This window comes from Rhinatrema bivittatum, chromosome 8 (assembly GCF_901001135.1).
Source record: "Rhinatrema bivittatum chromosome 8, aRhiBiv1.1, whole genome shotgun sequence".
Classification (NCBI taxonomy): Eukaryota; Metazoa; Chordata; class Amphibia; order Gymnophiona; family Rhinatrematidae; genus Rhinatrema; species Rhinatrema bivittatum.
The window spans coordinates 110,684,776-110,708,733 of record NC_042622.1 but is presented as its reverse complement, the minus strand read 5'-3'; the positions used below and the strand labels follow the sequence as shown (position 1 = coordinate 110,708,733).

Below are 23,958 nucleotides of genomic sequence, written 5' to 3'. Positions count from 1 at the left end.
ACACACACGAGCTACCTCGTTAGCTTCTTTTGTGTTCAGAGAAAATTTGGACATGGCTATGCGTTTACATTTTAGGAAAGCTGATGAAAAGTTTATTGTACTATGTATCTGGATTTTTCCAGATTTAATGAAAGTGACAAGATAAAAGAAAAATTATTTTTATCTTATGGGTTAGGAGACATTATCTAGACACTTTTTTCCTTCAATATCCTTGTAACTATTTAGTAACTTATTTCCAAGTAAATTATGTTTATGTCCCAGAATAGTTAAGGTCTTTTTTGGAAGTAAGAAAATTAAATGAGTCCATAAAAGAGCCGGGGGGGGGGGGGGGGGGGGGGGGGGGGGTGACACTAGCTCTTAAGCAATATTTTATCATAGCTTAGGTCTCCGCTATAGCCTTTCAATATTTTTATTTTCCTGACGTGTTACCTATTTGTTCTTTCCTTTTCTCCCCTCCTCCCCCATAATCTTTATATTGTGGGCTAACTGAGCTCCTGATTATGATTTAGTAATGAGATTTTTTCTTGTTTCCCTTTGTTTTTCTGCAAGAAAATTCAAGTTTTTCTGTTAAAAAGTTGTTCTTTTGGGACATTTGGAAATATTCTTACGTATAAAAACATTGGACAGGGCCAAATCTTTATAGCAGCAGGCGAAAATAATGCTGTAGGCAGATTGACTCTACATATTCAACCATTTACACAGCTCAGAAATTTGGGAGAATTGAGGCCCAAGTGAATAGACTTCAAAGAACAGTTGTATATCTAGCTTTTTCTCAGATTCAGTAACTCACTATTTGTACTTTTTTTTTTTAAACTCAACTGGTTTCTTTTCCAAGATTGTACTACACATTACCTGCCCATGTATGTCCCCACACACAGTAACTGGCGTAGACACTGGTTGAACATTAGACTCCTCCAACAACAGGTCGCATACATAGTCACATAAACGCTAAAAAGAGAACAGAAAGGAATACAATTTAATGGCGTTAAAAACTTAATGTGACGAAAACGCTAGACAAGAAAAACTTATCACAGATAAGATACTTCCTTGAAAGTGAAACAGTACTCAAGTAGCTTCTACAAACGAGAGCAAACATTAGAAGAAAACCTGTCCAAGTATTTATTCAAAGTTATGAGTTGTATGAAGAAACAAGAATCTCAACATAAAAGTGGTGTGGTAATTGTGTCAGTTCACTCAAATGCATGGAAACAAAAAGGTGAAACCATCAAAAAAAGGCAATACCTTTTTACTGGTCTAACAATATATTTCATGACTAACTGAGTTAACACTCCCTTCCTCAGGTCCAAACAGTCACCAAGAAAACCTCTTTAAAAATAGCATAAATGATGCAAACACTTTGATTGAACAACTGTCAAGTGCTGCACCAAAGTTTGTGGAAAAACAAACTTGCCCTAATATAGTTATCTTCACGATTTTTCAAGTAGGGGCCACAGTGGCAAAAGAACTTTAATGGGAGAGTTAGGATTGTCACTGGACAAGCGACATGTGCCCTGGGAGGGGCGCGAAGGAAGTCCCTTTTCAATGATCTGGCCAGCCCAGCTGCTCAGGCATAGTAGAGCGACTCATGCAAGTCTCTTTTCTCCTCCTCCCTGTCTCCCCCAATACACCCTCTTTCTTCCTCATCTCTCCCAACAGTCAGCCTCCATCATCTTGTCCCCAGCTCCATCCCGTCCAAGTTGATTTCCCAGTGTGTTAGTCGCCGCGCCCCCCCCCTAAGCAAACCTCTGGAAAAGGTGACATCGCCACAGTAACAGCTGTTCTGCGTGGTGCCCAAACTCCCGCGCCTATCAGTCTTGCAAAAATTGTGCAGGAGTTAGGGGGGAAAAAGCAGGAGGGAGGAAACCAAAGAAGAAAACTGTCCTAATATAAAATTGAAAGTTGTACTTTTTGTTTACATCGTACTGGGATTCTGTTTGGAGGAAAGCCACCCAATATTCAAGTAATTACTACTACTTAAAGAAGTATGCAAGCTCTCAGATCTTTAAAAATGCATCTTAAGTCAACATCCAGTAGAAATTCATATGCATCTAAAAGGTTAATTTACCAGATTGGTTTCATCAAACAAAAACATACAATAGTATCCTCTTGACCATGAAATGAACTACTCAAGAAACCATGAAAAAGTATACAGAAAAACAGCAGTCTCAGCAAAAGGTGTGTACAGTCAAGAGCTATAAAGCAATAATTTTCTCTCTGGCTGTCATAGAAGCAAAGTTGGTGTTTCATCTGGGTGGTCGATGCCTTCTAGCCACAACACGTGTTAGTGTTTTGGACAGCTGCTTTTTCAAAGTTTGAAAATCAATTTGAGCAATTTTACTCCAACTTCATGCAAGCATACTGGACATTTTTAAAGCTGAGTGTGACATTTCAAGCGTTTGCTCCTATTGTGTGCCTCTAAAAAGAATCTGACTTGTTTCATGTGAGTGGCATCTGGCTTTGACTTGGGTTTTTATAACAGAGGTCAGCAATTTTCCAGTTAAAAAAAAATAGATCTATAATGACAAAGTAAACCAGTTTCTGAATAGCTTCTTAGATATGCTGACAATTGCCAATGAAGCAATTAAGCACAAAAAGAACAGGGAAGATAGTCTAAGTTTAGGGTGCATGATTGCAGGGATCCAGAAGGAGCCTCAGAGCATAGCCCCAGCAATGACTGGAATAAATTAAGTTGGGAAGGAATATAAAATAGGAGAAAAAAAAATCCCCTTGCTTGCAAAGGCTCATGGTGCCAGATCTCAGCCCTGGTTCCGACAGCTGAAAACCCAAAGGAGGAAGGACCTGCTAGGTCAAAAACAAAACACCAATAGTGATCCAAAGTACCATATATGTTATAGGAGCCCACTTTTTTTTTTTTTTTTTTTTAATGATTCAGGGAGCTAAGTTCAACAGAAGCATTTAAACATATACAAGCAAAAATGCATGGAGGAATAAACCTTGTGGTTAGAGCAGTGGGTTGAGAACCAGAGAAGCTGGGGCTCAAATCATGGGCAAAGTCATGTCATCTTTCATTGCCACAGGTACAAAATAAGAGCTGATGTACTTCAGCTCATGGCTTCTTACTGCCCAGGCTTTTTTTTTTTCCCCCCCCCAAACTCCCAATCCAGAAAGCTAATAGTATGGTTAATGCACACACACAAACCAGAAAAAATGTATACAAAGAAAATGGCTTAAGACACACAGCAAAACTATTTATGCACATAAATCATTTTATGCACAGAAACTTAACTCCTAGTCCAAGGAAGAATAAAGTTTTCCAGGGCTAATGTTAGTCTATGAGTGTAAACTAGCGTTCTGGTGTCAAGACCTGTAATCAGTATTTTATATCACACACCAGAAAGAGGAAAAAAGGATCAAATATCCAATTCTATAATTCTGCCCCACCGCCTAAATTATGTAAAAATCATTTTTTGTATATGGAAGCAAATGACAATATCATAAATGATCGCTTTATAATTTCAGTCTGCAGCCTCTCGCCGCACAATGGGCCACAAGCCGTGATCAGCCTCTAAAGCAATGAGTCATATTTAATCATTTGTCATATTGCTATGTTTTTCTTATATTCTCAAACCCACTTTTTATATCCAATTTTTAACCAATCATTTGAACCACCCAAAAAGAGTTTTTTCAAAATTGAACTCTTGAAAAAGTGCTATACTTCCCACCATTAAACTACCTCAACCCCGTTAAAATTCCCACATTTAAACATGTTGGAAAAACAAATACTTAGCCGCTTAGTAAGATGTGGCCGAAAAGGCTCCTGAAATATAGTTCAAAATTTGTCTTTCAAAATAATCCCGACATGATTCATGTTTTGATTGATTCACAATCTTCTTCAGGGGATTCACTTAGATATTCTTACAAGGCCAATATTCTCCAAACCCAGACGGCACAACCCGTCTCCTCCAACACCTTCAAAACATGGCGCCATTAAGACGCTGTGGCGCCATTTTTTGAAGGTGTTGGAGGAGACGGGTTGTGCCGTCTGGGTTTGGAGAATATTGGCCTTGTAAGAATATCTAAGTGAATCCCCTGAAGAAGATTGTGAATCAATCAAAACATGAATCATGTCAGGATTATTTTGAAAGACAAATTTTGAACTATATTTCAGGAGCCTTTTCGGCCACATCTTACTAAGCGGCTAAGTATTCGTTTTTCCAACATGTTTAAATGTGGGAATTTTAACGGGGTTGAGGTAGTTTAATGGTGGGAAGTATAGCACTTTTTCAAGAGTTCAATTTTGAAAAAACTCTTTTTGGGTGGTTCAAATGATTGGTTAAAAATTGGATATAAAAAGTGGGTTTGAGAATATAAGAAAAACATAGCAATATGACAAATGATTAAATATGACTCATTGCTTTAGAGGCTGATCACGGCTTGTGGCCCACTGTGCGGCGAGAGGCTGCAGACTGAAATTATAAAGCGATCATTTATGATATTGTCATTTGCTTCCATATACAAAAAATGATTTTTACATAATTTAGGCGGTGGGGCAGAATTATAGAATTGGATATTTGATCCTTTTTTCCTCTCTTTCTGGTGTGTGATATTGATTAGAGAGGGGTTTTTGCTTTTTCTATTTTGAGTACTTATCAGTATTTTATACACAGAAAACATGTTTTGTGCATAAAAAACATTATATTCTTACTGAAACACACTTGAAGAATAGTTAAAAGGGAACAGCATTGTGGAAGATGGAGACTTGGGGGTTCAATCTACCTTTATCACTCATTGCATTTATGTTATTTGAATACGTTACCTGCTTTTTTGAATACACAATTCACAACACATTAGAACAGCAGCACATGAACAAAGGTCACTTGCAGCTGTGTGTACTTCAATTTAAACAGCAGCACTCACATTTTATTTTGCAATGTCTTTTAGCTCCCAATACCTCCCTATGAAGACTCTTTGGGGCAAGCACCTTGAAACCTACTGATACATCTTGATATGGTTTCATGTATATTTTGTGAACAAGATAACATTTTATTTTCTGCGCTAGCTAGCTCAATCTATTCTACCAGCCATTTGGTCTTGAAAGGAATTTTTACTTGTATAATTGTTCCTTGTCTGTATGTGCTTGCAAAAAATATAAAAAAAAAAAACCAAACATAAAAAGGACAGCAGAAAAAGGACCAAATGGACCACACCATCTGCCCAGCAAGCTCAAAGCATCCACCGCATCAAGAAGGTCACCACCATGCTTATCAGTTTCCCAAACCGTAAAAGTCAGGGCCTCGATTACTGTTTGAATCCCCTTCCCCTTCTCCCCTGCCACTGAAGCAGAGAGCAATGATGGAGTTGCACTAAGAGTATGTAGGTTTACTGGTTAAGGGTAGTAACCGCCGCCACATCATAGAAACATATAGAAACATAGAAATGACGGCAGAAGAAGACCAAATGGCCCATCCAGTCTGCCCAGCAAGCTTCCCTCATTTTTTCTCTCATACTTATCTGTTTCTCTTAGCTCTTGGTTCTAATTCCCTTCCACCCCCGCCATTAATGTAGAGAGCGGTGATGGAGCTGCATCCAAGTGAAATATCTAGCTTGATTAGTTAGAGGTAGTAGGGGTAGTAACCGCCGCAATAAGCAAGCTACACCCATGCTTATTTGTTTTTACCCAGATTATGTTATACAGCCCTTATTGGTTGTTTATCTTCTCCCCTGCCGTTGAAGCAGAGAGCTATGCTGGATATGCATCGAAAGTGAAGTATCAGGCACATTTGGTTTGGGGTAGTAACCGCCGTAACAAGCCAGCTACTCCCCGCTTTGTGAGTGTGAATCCTTTTTTCTTCTCCCCTGCCGTTGAAGTTATGCTGGATATTTGGTTTGGGGTAGTAATCAAGTTACCCCCATGCATTCTTTTCTTAATTTCTGTCCTCTAGCCTTTAGGGATCCACAGTATTTATCCCATGCCCTTTTGAATTCTTTCACTGTTTTTGTCTTCACCACATCCTCCACAAGGGCATTCCAAGCATCCACCACCCACTCCGTAAAGAAATATTTCCTGATGTTGGTTCAGAGTAGTCCTCCCTGAAGTTTCGTTTCGTGGCCTCTAGTTCTATTGATTTCTTTCCAATGGAAAAGGTTTGACAATTGTGCATGATTAAAACTTTTCAGGTATCTGAAGGTCTGTATCATATCTCCCCTGCACCTACTCTCTTCCAGGGTATACATATTCAGATCCTTCAGCCTCTCCTTATAGGTCTTCTGAATCAGACCCCACACCATTTTGGTTGCTCTTCTCTGGACCACCTCCATCCCATTTTTATCCCCCTTCAGATATGGACTCCAGAACTGAACATAGTATTCCAAATGAGGCCTCACCAAGGACCTGTACAAGGGCATTATCACCTTTTTCTTACTGGTTATTCCTCTCTCAATGCAGCCCAGCATTCTTCTGGCTTTAGCTATCTCCTTATCACATTGTTTCACCATCTTCAGATATCCAAATACTATTACCCCAAGATCTCTCTCCTAGTCCGTATATATCAGTCTTACATCCCCCATCACATACATCTCTTTTGGACTGCTGCCCCAGATACACAACTCTGCACTTCTTGGCATTAAATCCCAGCTGCCAAATCTTCGACCACTCTTCCAGCTTTCTTAAATCACTTTTTATTCTCTCTACTCCTTCAGTCATGTTCACTCTGTTGCAGATCTTACTATTTATTTCTAGGCTTTTATATACCGAAGTATAGCAGATTGCTTTCACTCCGGTTTACATGGTAACAATTTAATAACATTGGAACAACTTAATATACTAGGAACGGTGTTCGGGTCATAGGTTTAAAGAGAGCAACGATTCCAAACTGGAACTGAACATTTTTACAACAGACAAAATAATCAATTAAAAAAGGGGGAGAACTTAAGCAGAGTTCATTGTTAGGTGAGGGGGATGATAGGACTTATTGTATCGGATAGGCTGATCTAAGGGGTGGGACACAGGGAGATGAGGATCGGTATTGAGAGGGAAGGGAAGGCGGGGTGGGGGTGGGGGAGGACATTCGAGGAGGATGTAGCGTGAAGTGCAAAGGAGAGGAATGAGATAGGAAGTTGCGGGCAGCTTAACTGACGCCATCACGGAAAGTTAGGTTGAAATATCAAGTTTTGAGTTCCTTTTTAAAAGATTTGATGTCACTAAGTGAACTTAGGTAGTGTGGTAAGGTGTTCCATAATTTGGGTCCTGCGATGGAGAAGGCTCTGGTTCCTCTTTTTGGTCAGTTTAGCTATCCTGAGGGAAGGTATGTCTAGATTCAGTTTGCATGCTGTTCTGGTAGAACGTTGCGCTTTGTGAAGGTGAATCGTGTCATTGAGGGCGGAGTTGGTTTATTTGAATATTGCGTTGTGGACAATTGTCAAAGCTTTGAATTCAATTCTTTGTGCTATTGGTAGCCAGTGGAGACTTTTCAGAACGGGTGTGATATGATCTGATTTCTTCTTGCCGGTAAGGATTCTGGCAGCAGCGTTTTGTAACATTTGAAGAGGCTTTATGGTGGATTTTGGGAGGCCGATCATAAGAGAGTTGCAGTAGTCGAGGCTGTTGAAGATGAGGGATTGCAGCACAGTTCGGAAATCAACTATCATCCATAAATAGGCAAGTTTTATCTTCCATCCCTTCTGCAATGTCACTCAAAGATATTGAACAGAATTGGTCCCAACACCGATCCTTGTGGCATGCCACTTAACACGGTTCTCTCTTCAGAGTAGGTGCCATTTACCATTACACTCTGTCTCCTATCAGTCAACCAGTTTGCAATCCATGCCACCACCTTGGCGTTCATTCCCCAAGCCGCTTATGCAGGATCATATTTGCTGAAATTCAAATAGTTCACATCTAGCGCTCTTCCTTGATCCAATTCTCTAGTCACCCAAACCAAAAAAATCAGATTTGTCTGATAGAACTGTAAGCAAGTTTAGGGATGCAGGGACCTGTCTGCTACAGGTCACTTCCAATTGCCATCCCACCTTACTTGCGATCCTAAGTCAGAAAAACGACAACATGTACTCTCCTCAGAAACAGACTTATCAGATTCGGCAGGGTTCAGCATTTAGAAAACAACAAATTCTGGTCTCTAACATCCTGGCCGCGAAGCACCAGTTTTCCCTAAAGAAAGTTCTGCATCATGGGTGGTAACATGCCATAAGCCTTAGCCTGATTAATATATTAAATGCTTATGGCTAACTTACTTACCCCCGGTTACAAGATCAGGCGATACCTCTGATCACCTCTGAAGCAGACGCTGGCTGGAGGTCTGGTGAATGTGGGCAGAAGAGAAGCTTGGAGGTGGTCCCAGGAGACTTAGCCCAGCAAGTATCAGAGCCAGAAGCTGTCCCAGACTGTGTCACTTTCTGCACCTGAGCAGTGTCTCCTCTCTCTGGTCTCCTTCCCCGGTCCCTTGGCCACATCTAGTCTTCTCCCTCCTCAATAGTAGGGCTGCTGATCTGCTTCAGGTCCCCTTTTCTTTCAGGGGATCCCTTCTCTGGTTTCAGGGTTTTTCCCCCCTCAGGATTCCCCTTCAGGGTTCGCTTCCCCAAGGGGTCTCACTTGGGTTTTCGCTCCCTTCCTCTTTTCCCCCCGTTCTTATGCTTTCCATCTGATAAATATTCATAAGCTCATGTATAATCATGTGGGTGGAGGTCTTTTGCCACATTACAGGTCTTTTCCCCCTCCCCATTTCCTCGGGGGGAGAACTTCCACATCTGTATGCCAAGATATTATACCAGAGTGTTTTTCTCTGTCTCAGACTGCTCCCCCTCTCTCTTCCAAGGTTGAGGGTCTTTAGACTCTGCTTTGGCTCATCCATGACTCCTGCTTATGAGCTTGAGTCGTATTGTCTCGGTTTTTTTTAGACAGATGTTTGCAAACAGGCACATCCTGATAAAGTATGTTTGAATATATCAGGGCAAAGTCTCTTCTTTTTCCACAGAGAAAGTGCTGTTTTGCTAAGGGCATAGGTTCTCTCTCTTGCTGTTAGTGGTTGGGGCCTGTCAGCAACTGGCCTGTACATTTCTTGGCTATGACGACTCATATTTGGTGATTCAGTGGTAAAACATGAGACATCTTCCTACAGGATCTTCCTCTGCCTTGGATCCAGCAACCCACCAGATTGTAGGTAGTTTACTATCCTTTCCTTCAGCAAAGTCTCCCATTAGTTTTCCCACCACCGAGGTGAGGCGAACTGGCCTATTGCTTCCGGCCTCCTCTCTGCTACCACTCTTGTGAAGCAAGACCACCACCACCACTCTTCTCCAATCCCGCAGCACCATTCCTGTTTCTTGGGATCTACTGAACAGATCCTTCAGCAGACCCGCCAGTTCATCTCTGAGCTCTCAGTATCCTGGGGTGTCTCATCTGGCCCCTTGGCCTTGTCCACTTTGTCTAGCTCCTCCCATACATTCTCTTCTGAAAACGGGAGTTTCATCTATGCCAGGTGTGGGCAATTCCAGTCCTCAAGGGCCACAAAAACCTGTCGAGGTTTTAGGATATCCTAATGAATATGCATGACAGATTTGCATACAACTGAGGCAGAGTGCATGCAAATCTCTCTCATGCATATTCATTAAGGATATCCTGAAAACCAGACTGGTTTGTGGCCCTCGAGGACCGCAACTGACCACCCCTGATCTACGCCATTCCCATCTATGGTCTTGTTAATCAGCAACAGGCCTTCTCCAGGATCTTCTTTAGCGAATACCAAACTGAAGAATTTAGTATTTCTGTCATTTTCTTCGTTACTCTCCACACATTGCTTGTCCCCTTTCAATTTCACTATACCATTTCTGATCTCCCTTCTTTCACCGATATATCTGAAAAATGTTTTGCCTCCTCGCTTTACCCCTTTGGCTATCCTTCCTTCTGTTTGACCTTTTGCTTCTCTTCAGCTCCCTCAATTTTAACAGATATTCTGCTGTGTTCCTTTTTGTGGTATCCCTTTTACTTCTTGAATGCTGTTTTTTGCCTTTATTTTTTCAGCCACTTCCTTAGAACCTTATCAATTTCTTATTCCTCTTACTCTTGTTTACATTTCTAACACAGAGTTGTTACTTTCATAATAGCTTCTTTTAACCTGGCCCACTGCTCTACCTCACTCATTTTCTCTCAGCCTTCCAGTTCTTCCTCCAAGTATGTCCCCATTTCAACAAAGTCTGTATTTTTGAAATTCAAAACTCGGGTCTTCGTGTGTCTTCTGTATCTTATTTGCAAAATCAAAATCATACTGTCTGATGATCACTGGCACTCAGGTGAGCTCCTACCTGAACATTAGTGACATTATCACCATTAGTAAGCACTAGATTGAATATCACACCCTCTCTCGTGGGGTCCATTACCATTTGTTTGAGCAGAGCCCCATGAAGGGCATCCACCACCTCTCCACCTCTTGTATATTTCACAGAAGGGATACTGTAATCCACATCCGGCAGATTAAAATCTCCAACAACCAGTACTTCACCATTCTTTCCCACCTTTTGGATGTCTTCTATGAGTTCTCTGTCCAGTTCTGTTTGAATAGGAGGCCTGTAGATCACACCAGTAAAAATGGAAGTACCATCTTTTTTTTAGGACCGTCCACAAAGCTTCTTCTCTACCCCATGTCCCTTGCAATTCAGTTGCTTGGATATTATTTTTGACGTAAAGAGCTACTCCTTCCCCCTTTCTGTTCTCTCTTAGCAAGTTATAGCCAGGGATGGCCATATCCCAATCATGAGAATCTGTGACCCATGTCTCCATAACCACAACAATGTCCAAGTCTGCTTCCACCAATAGGGCCTGCAGGTCTGGGATTGTGTTACACAGCCTAAAAAGCATTTGTAGTTATAGCTTCAAGCTGCTCTTCCTAATCAATCTTTCTGCATTTTTTAACCGATTGAGTTTACTTTCTCTTCCCTCTTCCTGTTTTGCTTGGGGGTGACACACCAAGTTCTCTGGCCACCTCCTGCCAACCCTGTTCCTTAATTTAAATGTCTGATCTGAATTTTTCACTTAGCCTCCTCTTTCCTGCAATTGACAAATGTAGGCCATCAGCAGAGAGAAAGCAAGTTGTATTGGGAAAATGTAGAATAAAGTTAGATTAAATTAGACTTTTCAGATTTAGAGCTTGATTAAGGCTTTTCTCCCATTCTGCATCTATGGGAAAAATACTTAGTAAATAAGGCCCTTAGCCAAAAACATGAACCAGGTATACTGTGCTAGAATGTTGTGTAACTATCTATTGGAGAATCGTGTTTTACATATATAAGACTAATCAGCCACACACAGACACAGGAGAATTCAGCGATCATTTAAAAGCACTTAAATCTGAGGAGAAGGTTTCCAAAACCACCTTTTCATAAATATAAAACGAGAATTTGTTTTAAACAAGCAGACGACTTAATCCTCGGATAACGAAGGGTCATTTTCTCATTTACTCACGCGGACCTTGCAGGCAATACTGCCATGATTGAGTTTCACAGCTTTAGCGTCACCGGGGTCCATCAGAAAAGTTACGGCCTGCAACAATCATGAATCCCTAACTAGGACTCCTCTCCCCTACGAAAAACCTCCACTCCGTATAGCAGAGCTGCCAATTCCGGAAAGCTCGGATAAGGGGCCAATCTGACAAGGGGAGGGACACGTTCATCGACATGTACTGACAGATATTCTTCAGAGACAACGAAGCAGAATACAATCGGTGACATAAGTTTTATTTCTTTCTATAACGAAGGGCCCGTGCTTATAGCAAACAGAAGAGCTACTCCAAAGTCTCCCTTCTAACACTCCCAACCTGAAGGCAGTGCTAAGCCGGCTGGTCTCGGTCTCTCTCTCTCTCACACACATACACACAAGCCGCTGCTTCTTCTCCTTCTTCCCCCCCATGCCGCCTAACCTTCAAGTCGTTCTCCGGTAAGTATTTACACTGCCGAGCGATCTCCACGTACTTATCCAAGTCCAGAGGCGCCATTTTGAGAACAACTGTTAAGGAGAGAGCCAACCCCGCGCAGGAAGGCGGTGTAACGTCACTTCCTACGGCGACAAATCTTTCGGCAAGCTCTGTTTTAGTGGGGGAGGGGGAGTCGAGTAAGTGACGCAGTGGGGGCGGGGCGAGATCCGAAAGCGTAGGAGTAGCTGTCTCGGCAGCAACTCGGTCTCCATAGCAGCTTCAGTTGCTGAAATGTTTCCTAGTGAGGCGTCGGGGAAAAGGAGAGACGAGTAAGAGAACAGTTAAAATGCCAAACCCATCACCTGAGCAGCATAGTCCGAATCGAGGTTTGGAATGCAAAAGCACGTGACCTAGGTTCCACTGGATGGCTGGACGCTGTGCATCCTCCTCACTCTTCCCCGCTTCCTTTCGGGCAAGGTGAAAGGGCAGGGATGACAGCTTGCTGTGACAACAGTTGCTGCGTGACTCGGTTTCGCGGGCTAGTGGACGAACAGATTTTTTTTGCTCACGATCGGAGATTGTCTGTGTTTTGAGGACGCGTCAGATCGAGGTGCAGCAGCTGTGGCTTTAGGATCGCAGGGGGAGGAGATGCGGTCGTGGACGGGGCAAGAAATGTGCATGTATCACTTGTCTCCAGAGCGGGCCTAGGTTGCGAGTGTCGTGTTATCTGCACACTTCGCTCGAAGTATTTAGTCAGGCTGGACATTTTCAGCCGGGCAAAGATTATCTGCAATTGAACTTCCTTTAGAATATAACAGAGGCGACGGGAGCGCTCTGCTGGATCAGTAGTTGAAGATGCTTTTCGTGAAACGTCTCCTGCACCTGTGATTCATTGCACAAACTCACCATGTCAGATTTGCAGTGCTAAAATAAAATTATGTATTGATTTGGAGGAGGATCCTGCGACTGTAAATTCATATTGTTCTTTGATCTAATTTAAGGCCGCGTTTTCAGCAGAAACGTGATTATCTGGGGTTATTTAAAAAAATGTTATGGCAGAAAACGTAGCATATTTTCCTTTTTGTTGTTTAAAGCAGCTTTTTTCTTCCCATGTTTCGTTTTATCTTCTATGTCATGAGTCATTTTCTGTGGTTTAATGTAACTTTTTTTATCCGATGAATATTTCTAAGGAAATTAATTGCCTCAGGAATTTAAAAACTGCTGTCTTGTCTACTTGCAAAGTCCTGACCTGTAGGGAAGTTTACATCCTCTGTATTGCTGCTAGTATGCCACTATTAAACTAGGAATTTTTATGGAATCTTTCTAATTTTTTTTAAATTGCTTTCCATTTTTTTATATTTTGTATTTTAACCCATATGTTCCCCCACTAAGGGCCTGGGGTTTTTAGACAAAGAGAATGAGAGAAAAGAGCAAACAAAATTCCATTGCCTTGATAAAGTCTTTTATTCCTAGGGTATTATGGAATTATTACAAGTTTTGGAGCCAGAAGAGTGTCCAGAAAAGTCAAAATGGTTAGTATTAGTGGATTTGATTATTAAGAAAAACTTGTGTTGGGTATACCAAACATTTTTCACATACAAAATAGGTAAGAACCTTCATTCTAAGTTTTTTATTTTATTTTTCCTTGGAATTTCAATGCTATTAAAAAAATCAGTGGAAAAATTATTTTTTCATTGATTTTTCTCCTGGTTGTTGTTATGTCATTTTATTATTGATTTTTTTTTTGTTTTAGCATTGAAATTCCCAGGAAAATAAAAACTGAATATGAAGGTCCCTACAATAGGAGAAACCCATTCTCTGTTCCCCAGTCTGTGATGTTTGAAAGTAGAATCTTTTATTTTTTTATCATAAGCGCTCTAAAACAGGCTCCCTTCTTCACCCAGCAGTTGAGTTCAGAAACTTCAATGAAGCCTTACTGTTCCAAGGAAATATTCAAGTAGTGTTTCACAGGTTACTCTGGGAAGCAAAGGGAGATAACTTGTATTAGCTTTCTTAGCCATTCTTTATCTGTATAAAAAAGTGCAGAAGATAATTTATTTAAATAGTAGCTGGGTTAAGCTATGCCATATATTTTAACTTTAGATGTATTTAAAGTTTTATGCCTGAATTTCATAGAAAAATTATGATGGAGTTTTCTAATGTTTTTGTATGCAGCCAATGAGGACTCTTTAGATTACATTGTTAGTGTCTGTGTGCATGGTCAGCTTGATACAGGAACAACCCATGTAATTATATCCATTTGGGAAAGGCAGAATATGTTTACAAGCATTGTGGGGATTTATTTAGACCCACTAATGGTTTAAATTGCTCTATGCTGCCACATACCTAGACAAATGTTGTAGGGCCTAATTCACAAACGGCCTGATTTTAAAAGCCCGGCTTATGCAAAAACCAGGAGAAAAGTGTGTGGCAGGGGCCGTTCCCTGTACATACCTGGATCAGTCCAGAATCCTGAGTTTTGCTCCCCCTCTAGCAGATGGAGACAGAGAAGTTTTCAAAACAAAACTCCGCCTTACATAGGATGGTGCCACCTACAGTCCGGCAGTATTTCTCTGTCTCCAGCAGATGGTGGAGGTGCAAAACCTGAGCTGTTTTCCTTGGTTTTAGGCTAGGAGTTGGTTAGACTTAGGGCAATTTTGTTTTGAACAATCTTGCTTTAATTTAAAAAAAAGGTCAAAAGAGCAGTGAGGTCTCAGCCTCCCAGGGGGTCGTGAAGTCCTGAGAGGGCCATCCCCCACTGGTATTGAGGCAGCTGCACTATTGGGTCGAGGACCCTCTTTTCCCCTATTTGGCAGCTCTGGGTGAGACACCAGGGAGCCCGGTTCACTCCACTCAGTAGGAACAGGACCTTGGACACTGCCGGGCAAGTTTTTTGAAAAAAAAAAAAAAATAGTAAGTTACTTCATGTTGGCCTTTTTCGTTGCTGCGGCTCTCTCTCTCCTTCCTGCCTCGTTGCGGCTGTGACCCGAGCGGTTTCCTTTTGTATTTTGGTTTCCTTTTCTCTTGTGCCTTTTTTTCTGGTGTTCCCGATGCCGTGATCGTCGGCATGCCGTGCGTGTGGCTCGGCCCAAGCACGGCTGTTCAGGGAGAGCCTCTGTTCCTTGTGTTTGCCGGGGGGAGGGCTCCTCTGGGGCATCTGAAGCCGCGAAAATCGCTAAGAACAAGCCTGCACGAGTCCCTGAAGGGACAGCTGCTGCTAGGCAGGCTGAGGCTGATCGGGAACGGTGGCCATTTTTTATGAATTTCAGCCGGCACCTCATGCAGCATTGGGGGAGGGGATCCTGTTTCTCCTCAGCAGAATTTTCCTGGGGAAAGGGATCTTTTCATACCTACTTCACCTGCAACAGAGGACAGCCCTGAGGGGGCTTCAGATTCCTGTTCCTCTTTTTCATCAGAGTTTATTTTGTTCCTCCATAAGGCTTTTAAAGCGAGGAAGGCAGGAAAGCAGCAGTCTGGCATGAAATTGTCCTCTCTGGGTTCTAAGCCCCATACGAAGAAGCGGTCCAAGCCTAACAGGGGACCAGGGCCTTTGAAGCCCAAGCGTCCACTACGTGTGGGGGTCCCTCAGACTGATTCAGATACTTCTGGCAGGACTCTGACCCAGGGGACTTGGATCTTCAGCCCAAGCCCCCGCAGGGGGTGGATGTGGACCCTGATTTACAGCAACATGATGCAACTAGGGGATCGCATGTTGTGGAAGGGGATGACCCTAAGGTGGTCCGTCTTTTTAGGAAGGAGGAGTTGGGACCTCTTATTCCTGCTATTCTGGCTGAGCTGGGCATTGACGGCCCACTGGAGGCATCCAAGCTGGGAGCTATGGATCCTGTATTGTTGGGTCTGAGAGGCCCGGCTACCTCTTTTCCTTTCCATTACTCGGCCACAGACTTGCTTTCACGTGAATGGGATACCCCGGATTTGGGTTTGAAGGTGAGCAAGGCCATGGATAAGCTATATCCTCTGCCAGAGGATGCTTTGGACCTGCTGCGAGTGCCCAGAGTGGATGCGGCTGTGTCCGCAGTTACCAAGAGAACTACGATTCCTGTTACGGGAGCAACAGCACAGGAAGTTGGAGTTGCAGCTTAAGAGAATATTTCAAGTCTCAGCACTGGGAATGCGGGCTGCTATGTGCAGCAATTTTGCCTTGCGAGCTGGCCTCCACTGGGTGCAGCAGTTACAGTCCAATGCTGGTCTCTCGGTAGAGGTAGTTTCTCAGGCAGGCCGCCTAGAAGCCTCTATTGCCTACAGTGCTGATGCACTTTACGACCTGTAACGAACGTCGGCAAGGTCCATAGTGTCGGCGGTCTCAGTCCTTAGGCTCATGTGGTTAAGAAACTGGTCAGCGGACGTATCCTCCAAGGCCCAGCTTGGATCTTTGCCATTCAAGGGCAAGTTGCTTTTTGGAAAAGATCTGGAAGATATGATCCACTCTCTGGGGGAGAATAAGGTCCATCAGTTGCTGGAGGATAGACCGAAATCAAGGGGAGCTTTTTCATCCCGGACAAGATTCAGAGGAAATCGAAGATTTCGAACATTTAGAGCTCCTACTACTGCTTTTTGTCAGGCACCAAATAGGCAGCAAACCTGGTCTTAGTCCTTTCGTGGCCGACGATTCAGCAGAGCTGGTAATTCCCAGTCTGTGTCTGGGACCAAGTCCTCCCAATGAAGGGACGCCGGTCCATTCCTCGGTACCAGCTGTAGGGGGCAGACTGTCTCTGTTTTTCAAGGAATGGGCCAAGGTAACTTCGGATCAGTGGGTGCTTACTGTGATAAAACAAGGCTACACTTTAGATTTTGTACGACACCCCCGGAACCGGTTTCTCATCTGACTGTGGTTACCAAACCAAGCGGACACCTTGCAGCACCTTCTCCAGCTAGGGGCCATCGTCTCCGTTCTTCCAGAGGCAAGAAGAAAAGGACGGTACTCCATTTACTTCAGAGTGCCCAAGAAGGAGGGTTCCTTTTGGCCCATCCTGGACCTGAAAAGGGTAAACAGATGTCTATGAGTGCCACATTTTCGCATGGAGACTCTCCGGTCCGTCATTGCCTCGGTGCGAAAAGGGGAGTTTCTGGCGTCCTTGGATCTCATGGAAGCGTATCTCCATATCAGCATCTGTCCAGACCATCGGAGGTTTCTCTGATTCTCGGTGCTGGGTCAGCACTTCCAGTTTCGAGCGCTGCCCTTCGGACTTGCCACTGCGCCCAGGATATTCACGAAAGTGATGGTGGTGGTGGCGGCCCATCTCCGGAGGGAGGGGCTTTTGGTGCATCCTTACTTGGACAACTGGCTGATTCGGGCAAAATTTATTTATTTATTTATTTATTTATTTATTTATTTATTTATTTATTTAATAACTTTTATATACCAGCATTAGAAAGACACATCATGCCGGTTCACATAATAACAAAAGTGTGGAAATACATTATAACAAGGAATTAGGGGAAGGGAAAATAGAAACTAAGGCAAGGCAAAGAAAATACAGAATTGCAAACTGATTAAATAATAATAAATTAAACCAATTGTTAATTGACAAGTTCCAATGGAAGAAGGCAACATTTTAATAAAAAAACAACATTCAGGAGAGTAGGTCAGAATATAGGGGGGATACTATAGAATGGAGGTATTTGATTCACAGGGGGAGGTAGACTAGTCTGGGTAGGCCTGATGGAACAGCCAGGTTTTTAATTTAATTCTAAATTTAATTGGGCAAGATTCTAAGCGAAGCGTCGTGGGCATGGAATTCCAGCGTGTAGGGCCTGCGATAGAAAGAGCTCTTTCCCTAGTAGATGTGAGGTGTGCTATTTTTAGAGAGGGCACATGCAGAGTTCCTTTGTGAACTGTCCTGGTAGGACGGTTCTGAATGACAGGGCTGAATGGTATGTCGAGCCAGAGGGAGTTGTGAGAGAGTTGTGTATGGTAGTTAGTGTTTTATGGAGTATTCGGAAGGGGATTGGCAGCCAATGAAGGCCTTTCAGAATCGGGGTAATGTGATCGGTTTTACGGGTGTTAGTAATGATTTTAGCTGTTGCATTTTGCAATATGTGGAGCGGTTTTATCGTCTCGTATGGGAGTCCTAGGAGTAGTGAATTACAGTAATCAAGTTTGGAAAAGAGGGAGGTTTGGATAAAAGTGCGAAAATCTTGAGAGTGTAGCAGTGGCTTAAGTTTTTTTAGAACATTAAGTTTGTAAAATCCGTCTTTGAGAATGGAGCTTACATATTTTTTCATGTTTAATTGTTCATCCAGGAGGACTCCAAGATCTCTTACAAAGGGTTGATTTATAGTGGATTTACAAGAGAGGTCGGGAGGGAAGTGGGGTTTAGGATGGGGGGAAATAAGGAGTAGTTCCATTTTGTTGGTGTTCAGAGCGAGGTGGAGGTTCGTTAGGAGAGAGTTAATAGGAACGAGACAGGTTTCCCAATACTTCAAAGCATCAGAAATGGAGTTGTGGATGGGGATTATGATTTGGATATCGTCAGCATATAGATAGAAACTAAGTTTGAGCTCAGTTAAGAGGTGGCAGAAAGGGGTAAGGTAAATGTTAAAGAGGGTGGAAGAGAGGGAAGAGCCTTGTGGGACACCTTGTTGTAAGGGGTGGGAGGTAGAGATAGCATTGCCTATTTTGACTGAGAATGTTCTATTTGATAAGTAAGATTTGAGCCATGCTAATGCCAAGCCAGAGATGCCGATGCCTTCTCAGCGGACAAGTAGATGGTTGTGGCATATAGTATCAAAGGCAGCAGATATGTCCAGGAGGGGGCAAGAAGGTAGCTAGTACCCTTGTCCATTCCTATGAGGAGGTGGTCAGTAAGTGTAAGCAGGAGGGTTTTGGTGTTAAGATGTTGTGATGCAGTACGACCTGGCCCGGGGCAGAAACAGCTGAGACACAGCCGAGCAGAAGCTAGTGGTACCAAACTTAGCCACCGGAGGGCGCTGAGGAAGGTAGCAAAGACTACACTTCCCAGGTTCCCCGAACCAACACCTGACCCCTGGCTGGAGCCTGAGCAGGAACAGGTGGAGGAAATTGGGACTGATCCCTATGACTCAGCATGCTCTATGGAGGCTGAAGAAGAGGGCGTGCCCCCGTGGTGGACCTGGCCACAAAAGCCCGGCTCCTCGGAGTCTCTGGAGGAGGAGATGGAGGTAAGCTGGGGAGAGGAAAGCTCCAGCTGTTCCTCTATGGAGGTGGAATAACCAGGAGGTTGGGGGATGGTAAATCCTGTATTGCTGTATGGATGTATGAGACAGGCGGGAAGGGAATTGTGTTTTAAATGCTGTGTACCCTGGGGCTTGTAAGGACAACCCCGCATTAATATAAGGCTGCAGCCGCTGAGCTACAGCACCACATTAAACTCCTTATTGATTAAGATCCTTTTTCTGTGTACTGCTTGGGAGTGCCAGGACTGGGCCTGGCACTCTGACTAGAGGCTGTGAGGAGTCCATAGCAGCGCTATGCTTGAGCTGTGCAAGGGGACAAGACGTGTCATAGGAGCGAAGCCAGAGGCCTGAAGCCCAGCAAAGCCCCACAGCACGCTGAGCGGAGGGACCTGATCGTGACAATGTTTACGGAAGTTGAATTGTGCAGCATGAAGGATATTGTGGTTTTCTAAATAGTCCATAAGCTGTGAATTAACTACTCTTTCCATTATCTTGGCAATGAAAGGTAGGTTGGATATCGGATGGAAATTCGCAGGGTCTTTAGGGTCAAGAGAGGGCTTCTTGAGGAGGGGTTTGACCACTGCTTGTTTAAGTGTGTCTGGGACAGAGCCGGTAGATAGTGAACAGTTGACTATGCCAGCTATCGCTCTGGAGATAGTATTAGAGATCGCGAGGAACGCTTTAGAGGGAATAGTATCGCTCGGGTGTGAAGCAGGTTTGAGTTTTTTGAGTATAGATTCTATTTCCTTGGAATCGCTTTTGGAATCGCTTTCCCGGGTGGCGATTTGCAAAGTGCTCCAGCTTCTGCAATCGCTAGGCTGGGTGGTCAATTTCGCCAAGAGGTGGTTAGTACCCACTCAGTCCTTGGAATATTTGGGTGCTCTATTTGACACTCAGCAGGGCAGAGTTTTTCTTACCATGGAGCGCATCTCCACGCTGCAAGGTCACATGAGAGACTTATTATTCAAGCAGCCACCCAGGTTCGACCCTGGAACTGGTACCCTGGGCCTTTACAGTCCGCGTTGCTTTCCCGTTGGAACCCAGTCTCCAAACTTTTTTATCTGCCTCTCCTGCTTATGGATACTGCGTGATCCAGTCTCGACTGGTGGCTGGTGGCGTACAATTTATCCCGAGGAGTTCCCCTGGAAGTGCCAGCATGGTCGGTGTCACCACGGATGCCAGCCTCTCCAGTTGGGGGCATGCCAGGGGAGATCGGTACAAGGAATTTGGACTCCCGACGAATCACAGTGGTCGATCAATCGTCTGGAGACGAGAGCGATATGGTTAGCATTACGGGAGTTCCATCCTCTCCTTCAAGGGAGGTCAGTCAGAATTCTGTTGGACAATGCGACCACTGTGGCGTACATCAATCGCCAAGGAGGAACCAGAAGTCAGCCAGTGGCGATAGAAGCCCTTCAGTTGATAAGCTGGGTGGAGCAGCACTTAGTCAGCGTTGCGGCATCTCACTTAGCCGGCATCGACAACGTTCAGGCAGACTTTCTCAGTCGGAACTGTCTCAATCCCAGGGAATGGGAGTTGGCAGATGAAGCGTTTCAGCTCATATGCAACATGTGGGACATATCCAGCATAGATCTAATGGCAACGTTTTGGAATGCCAAAGCCCCGCATTTTTACAGTCGTCGCAGAGAGAGGGGAGCAGAAGGGGTAGATGCCCTGGTTCTGCCCTGGCCGACTGACATTCTACTGTACGTCTTCCCTCCATGGCCATTGATCGGCCGTTGGTAGCTCCAGAATGGCCGAGACGACCATGGTTTGAGGACCTTCTACATCTAGTGATGGCGGGGCCACTGCGGTTTCCAGTTCTCCCAGACCTGCTGCATCAAGGGCCCGTTTGTTTGGAAGAAGTTGATCGCTTCTGTCTAGCGGCATGGCTTTTGAAAGGCACCGGCTGAGTCGGAAAGGGTATTCGCCCGCTGTAATGACTACCCTTCTGCGATCGCGTAAAACATCCATCAACCTCGCGTATGTTAGAGTGTGGAAGGTTTTTTAATCTTGGTGTCTGGATCGGCAGGTTGTTCCTACCCGGTTTCTGTGTCTGATATCCTGTGTTTTCTTCAAGCTGGTCTGTCCAAGGGCTTATCGTGTAGTTCTCTCAGGGTGCAGGTTGCGGCTCTTTGGTGCTTGTTCAAGGCGTACCATTAGCGGCAAATCCGGATGTGGCTCGTTTCTTGCGAGGGGCGAAGCACTTGCGTCCTCCGGTGAGGCACCCTTGTCTGTCTTGAAGTCTGAATTTGGTTCTCAGAGTTCTGTGCTCTGCACCCTTTGAGCCATTAAAAATGGTGACTCTGAAGGTAATTTTTTTGATAACCATTATGTCGACTCGTAGAGTGTCTGAACTCCAGGCTCTTTCCTGTAGGGAACCTTTTTTGCGGATCTCTGATTCGGGGGTTTCCTTACGGACAGTCCCTTCATTTCTGCCAAAAGTGATTTCTTCTTTTCATGTCAACCAATCGGTGGAACTGCCGGCTTTTGTGGATGTGGACCAAATGAATCCTTTGTCCAGGGACTTGAGGAGATTGGACGTTCTCAGAGCTTTACTGCATTATTTGGAAATTACCAATGCTTTTCGGTTGACGGACCATCTGTTTGTGCTGTGGAGTGGTCCCAAACGTGGACAGATGGCGTCTAAGACTACCATAGCTCGCTGGCTGAAGGAGGCTATTGGTTCGGCCTATTTGATACGTGGTCGTCCTCTCTCAGTTGGCCTTCGGGCCCACTCTACTCAATTTCAAGCAGCATCTTGGGCAGAATGTCAGATGGTATCTCCGCAGGAGATTTTCAGGGCCGCTACTTGGAAATCCTTGCATACATTTGCGAGGTATTACAGACTGGATGTTCAGGCACCGGGTGAAGGAGGTTTTGGAGAAGCAGTGCTTAGAGCGGGCCTCTCCGGATCCCATCCCAGGTAAGAAAGCTCTGGTACATCCCAGGAGTCTGGACTGATCCGGGTACGTACAGGGAAGGGAACATTAGTTTCTTACCTGATAATTTTCGTTCCTGTAGTACCACGGATCAGTTCAGAGTCCCGCCCGGGGAATGCATGGAAGTAAGGGAGAGTCTGCTCAGTTATTGATTGATTTGTTTTCAGATCTGCAGAAATTGGATTGACTGTCTTCAAGTGGTTCTACAGGTTCGGTTCCTAGGAGGGTTAAGTGAACCGGTTATTTCTTTTTCTCTTGTTGAAGGGTTATTGTACATAGTTATGGTGGTTTTTTTGAGAGCCATTCTGCTTTGACATTGAGTAATACTGCGGGACTGTAGGTGGCAGCATCCTATATAAGGCAGAGTTTTGTTTTGAAAACTTCTGTCTCCATCTGCTAGAGGGGGAGCAAAACCCAGGACTCTGGACTGATCCGTGGTACTACAGGAACGAAAATTATCAGGTAAGAAACTAATTTTCCTTGTGTGCACCGAGCGTATTTTGAAACGGCCCAGCCACGTGCGTATCTCCCAATATGCGCAGAAGTGCCGGGCTCTGTAAAAGGGGTGGGCAGGGCAAGGGCTGGCCAGGACAGCGCCATTTTCATGGAACTTACTCCTGCTCCATTCAGCGGGTAAGTTCTTAAACAAAAAAATCTAGGGAAGTTAGGGTAGGTTTAGGGGTCAGGGAGGAGAGGGGAAAAGGGAAGAAGGCTAGGTATGGGGGATAGGAAAGTTCCCTCCCAGTCCGCTCCTTAATTGGAGCGGACTGGGAGGGAACTGGAGTAGGCCTACTCGCATTGCTGTGTGGGTTTTACAGATATCCCCCCCCCCCGCCGATACAAAATCAGGCGCGCATGTGCGAGCGGGTATCATATTTTATAACCTTTACATTTTTTTCACATAGTGAGAAAAAAGCTTTAGTAAATCAGTCTCTGTATCTCTCCAGTTGACTGTTCAGCTCAGTAAGGACAGGTGGCCTGGAGCCTGAGCTAGTGGCACATCTAGGCCCGATTAACCCCCAATGAATAGGAGATCCAAACCCACTGTCAGTTGCAGATATACGGCGAGAGTGGAGTCTGCTGGTGTAGCTGCAGCATGGTCCAAGTGGTGAGGAGAGGCCCACAAGGATTATAACACAATTGTTCAGTCCAGCCAGCTTGAGCCTACATGGACTCGAATTGACTGACCTACACAGGTACCCTTTGAGCTGTGATGTCACGAGGGTTCCACCCCCACCCTTCTTGTCTTTGGAGAACAACTCTCTCATCAGCAGAGGGATGCCCACCCTAAGACCTGAATGGCCATTACTTTGCCACTACCCACTGTGCTATACTTTTAATCTGTAAAACTTGGTGGCTATATAATTATTGACCTGTCTGTGTTTTGGGTTTTCCTTTTTTTGAGAAAATTATAGTAAAACAGAAAGTAAAAACAAATACAACCAGGAAAAAATGCAAAGAGTCTAGAAAACTAAAGTTTGCACTTTTCTAGTGACCTTGCTCATGACAACAGCCTTTTTCTTCGAGCTTTGTTTATTGTTCACCATACCACGTAAAAAATAGTTTGCCGCCATTTGTCTTAACTTTGTTCTATTATCCAATCATTGCATAATCAGTATAGTGTTTCTGTGGTTGTAGGTATGCTCTTGTTCCTTGTGGACAAAGCCCTAGCTCTCGAGTCGGACACACGTGTTTGTATTTGCCTGCGGCTAAGGACAATGGGAAAGGCAGAATTGTCATCATTGGAGGAGCCAATCCCAATGGGAGCTTTTCTGATGCATACATCATAGATCTTGGTAAGACTGACATTCTTTGCAAAAGTGAGATAATGATATAAAAAAGGGTCTTGTTTTGAATAAAAGGTAATATTTTATTTATTTATATTCAGCCTTTCAAGCACAGCAGAACAGATTGCTTTCATATAGTATAGGTAATTCCCTGTTGCTAGAGGAATTACC

General features: G+C 44.1%; 2 protein-coding genes across 8 annotated transcripts in view; one reads left to right on the top strand and one right to left on the bottom strand.

Moving 5' to 3' along the window:
• The window catches only part of PPP6C (protein phosphatase 6 catalytic subunit), a 73,468-nt gene extending 61,395 nt beyond the window's left edge, over nt 1-12,073 (bottom strand). The window contains exons 1-2 of one of the 2 annotated variants that reach the window (XM_029614486.1): nt 11,941-12,073; nt 853-948 (exon numbers count right to left, since the gene is read on the bottom strand). Coding sequence is in view for 1 of the 2 variants with exons in the window: in XM_029614485.1 (XP_029470345.1) it covers nt 853-948; nt 11,889-11,963 (171 nt within the window). In the remaining variant the exon portion in view is untranslated. Of the gene's footprint in view, nt 1-852; nt 949-11,888 lie in introns of both variants that reach the window. The other variant, XM_029614485.1, reaches the window with a different exon arrangement.
• Nucleotides 12,074-12,085: 12 nt separating this feature from the next.
• RABEPK (Rab9 effector protein with kelch motifs) overlaps nt 12,086-23,958 on the top strand; it is an 81,264-nt gene continuing 69,391 nt past the window's right edge. The window contains exons 1-3 of one of the 6 annotated variants that reach the window (XM_029614478.1): nt 12,086-12,211; nt 13,356-13,414; nt 23,639-23,796. In XM_029614478.1, the coding sequence (XP_029470338.1) occupies nt 13,362-13,414; nt 23,639-23,796 (211 nt within the window). In that variant the 5' untranslated portion in view covers nt 12,086-12,211; nt 13,356-13,361. Of the gene's footprint in view, nt 12,493-13,355; nt 13,415-23,638; nt 23,797-23,958 lie in introns of all 6 variants that reach the window. The other 5 variants (XM_029614481.1, XM_029614480.1, XM_029614483.1 and 2 more) reach the window with 5 other exon arrangements.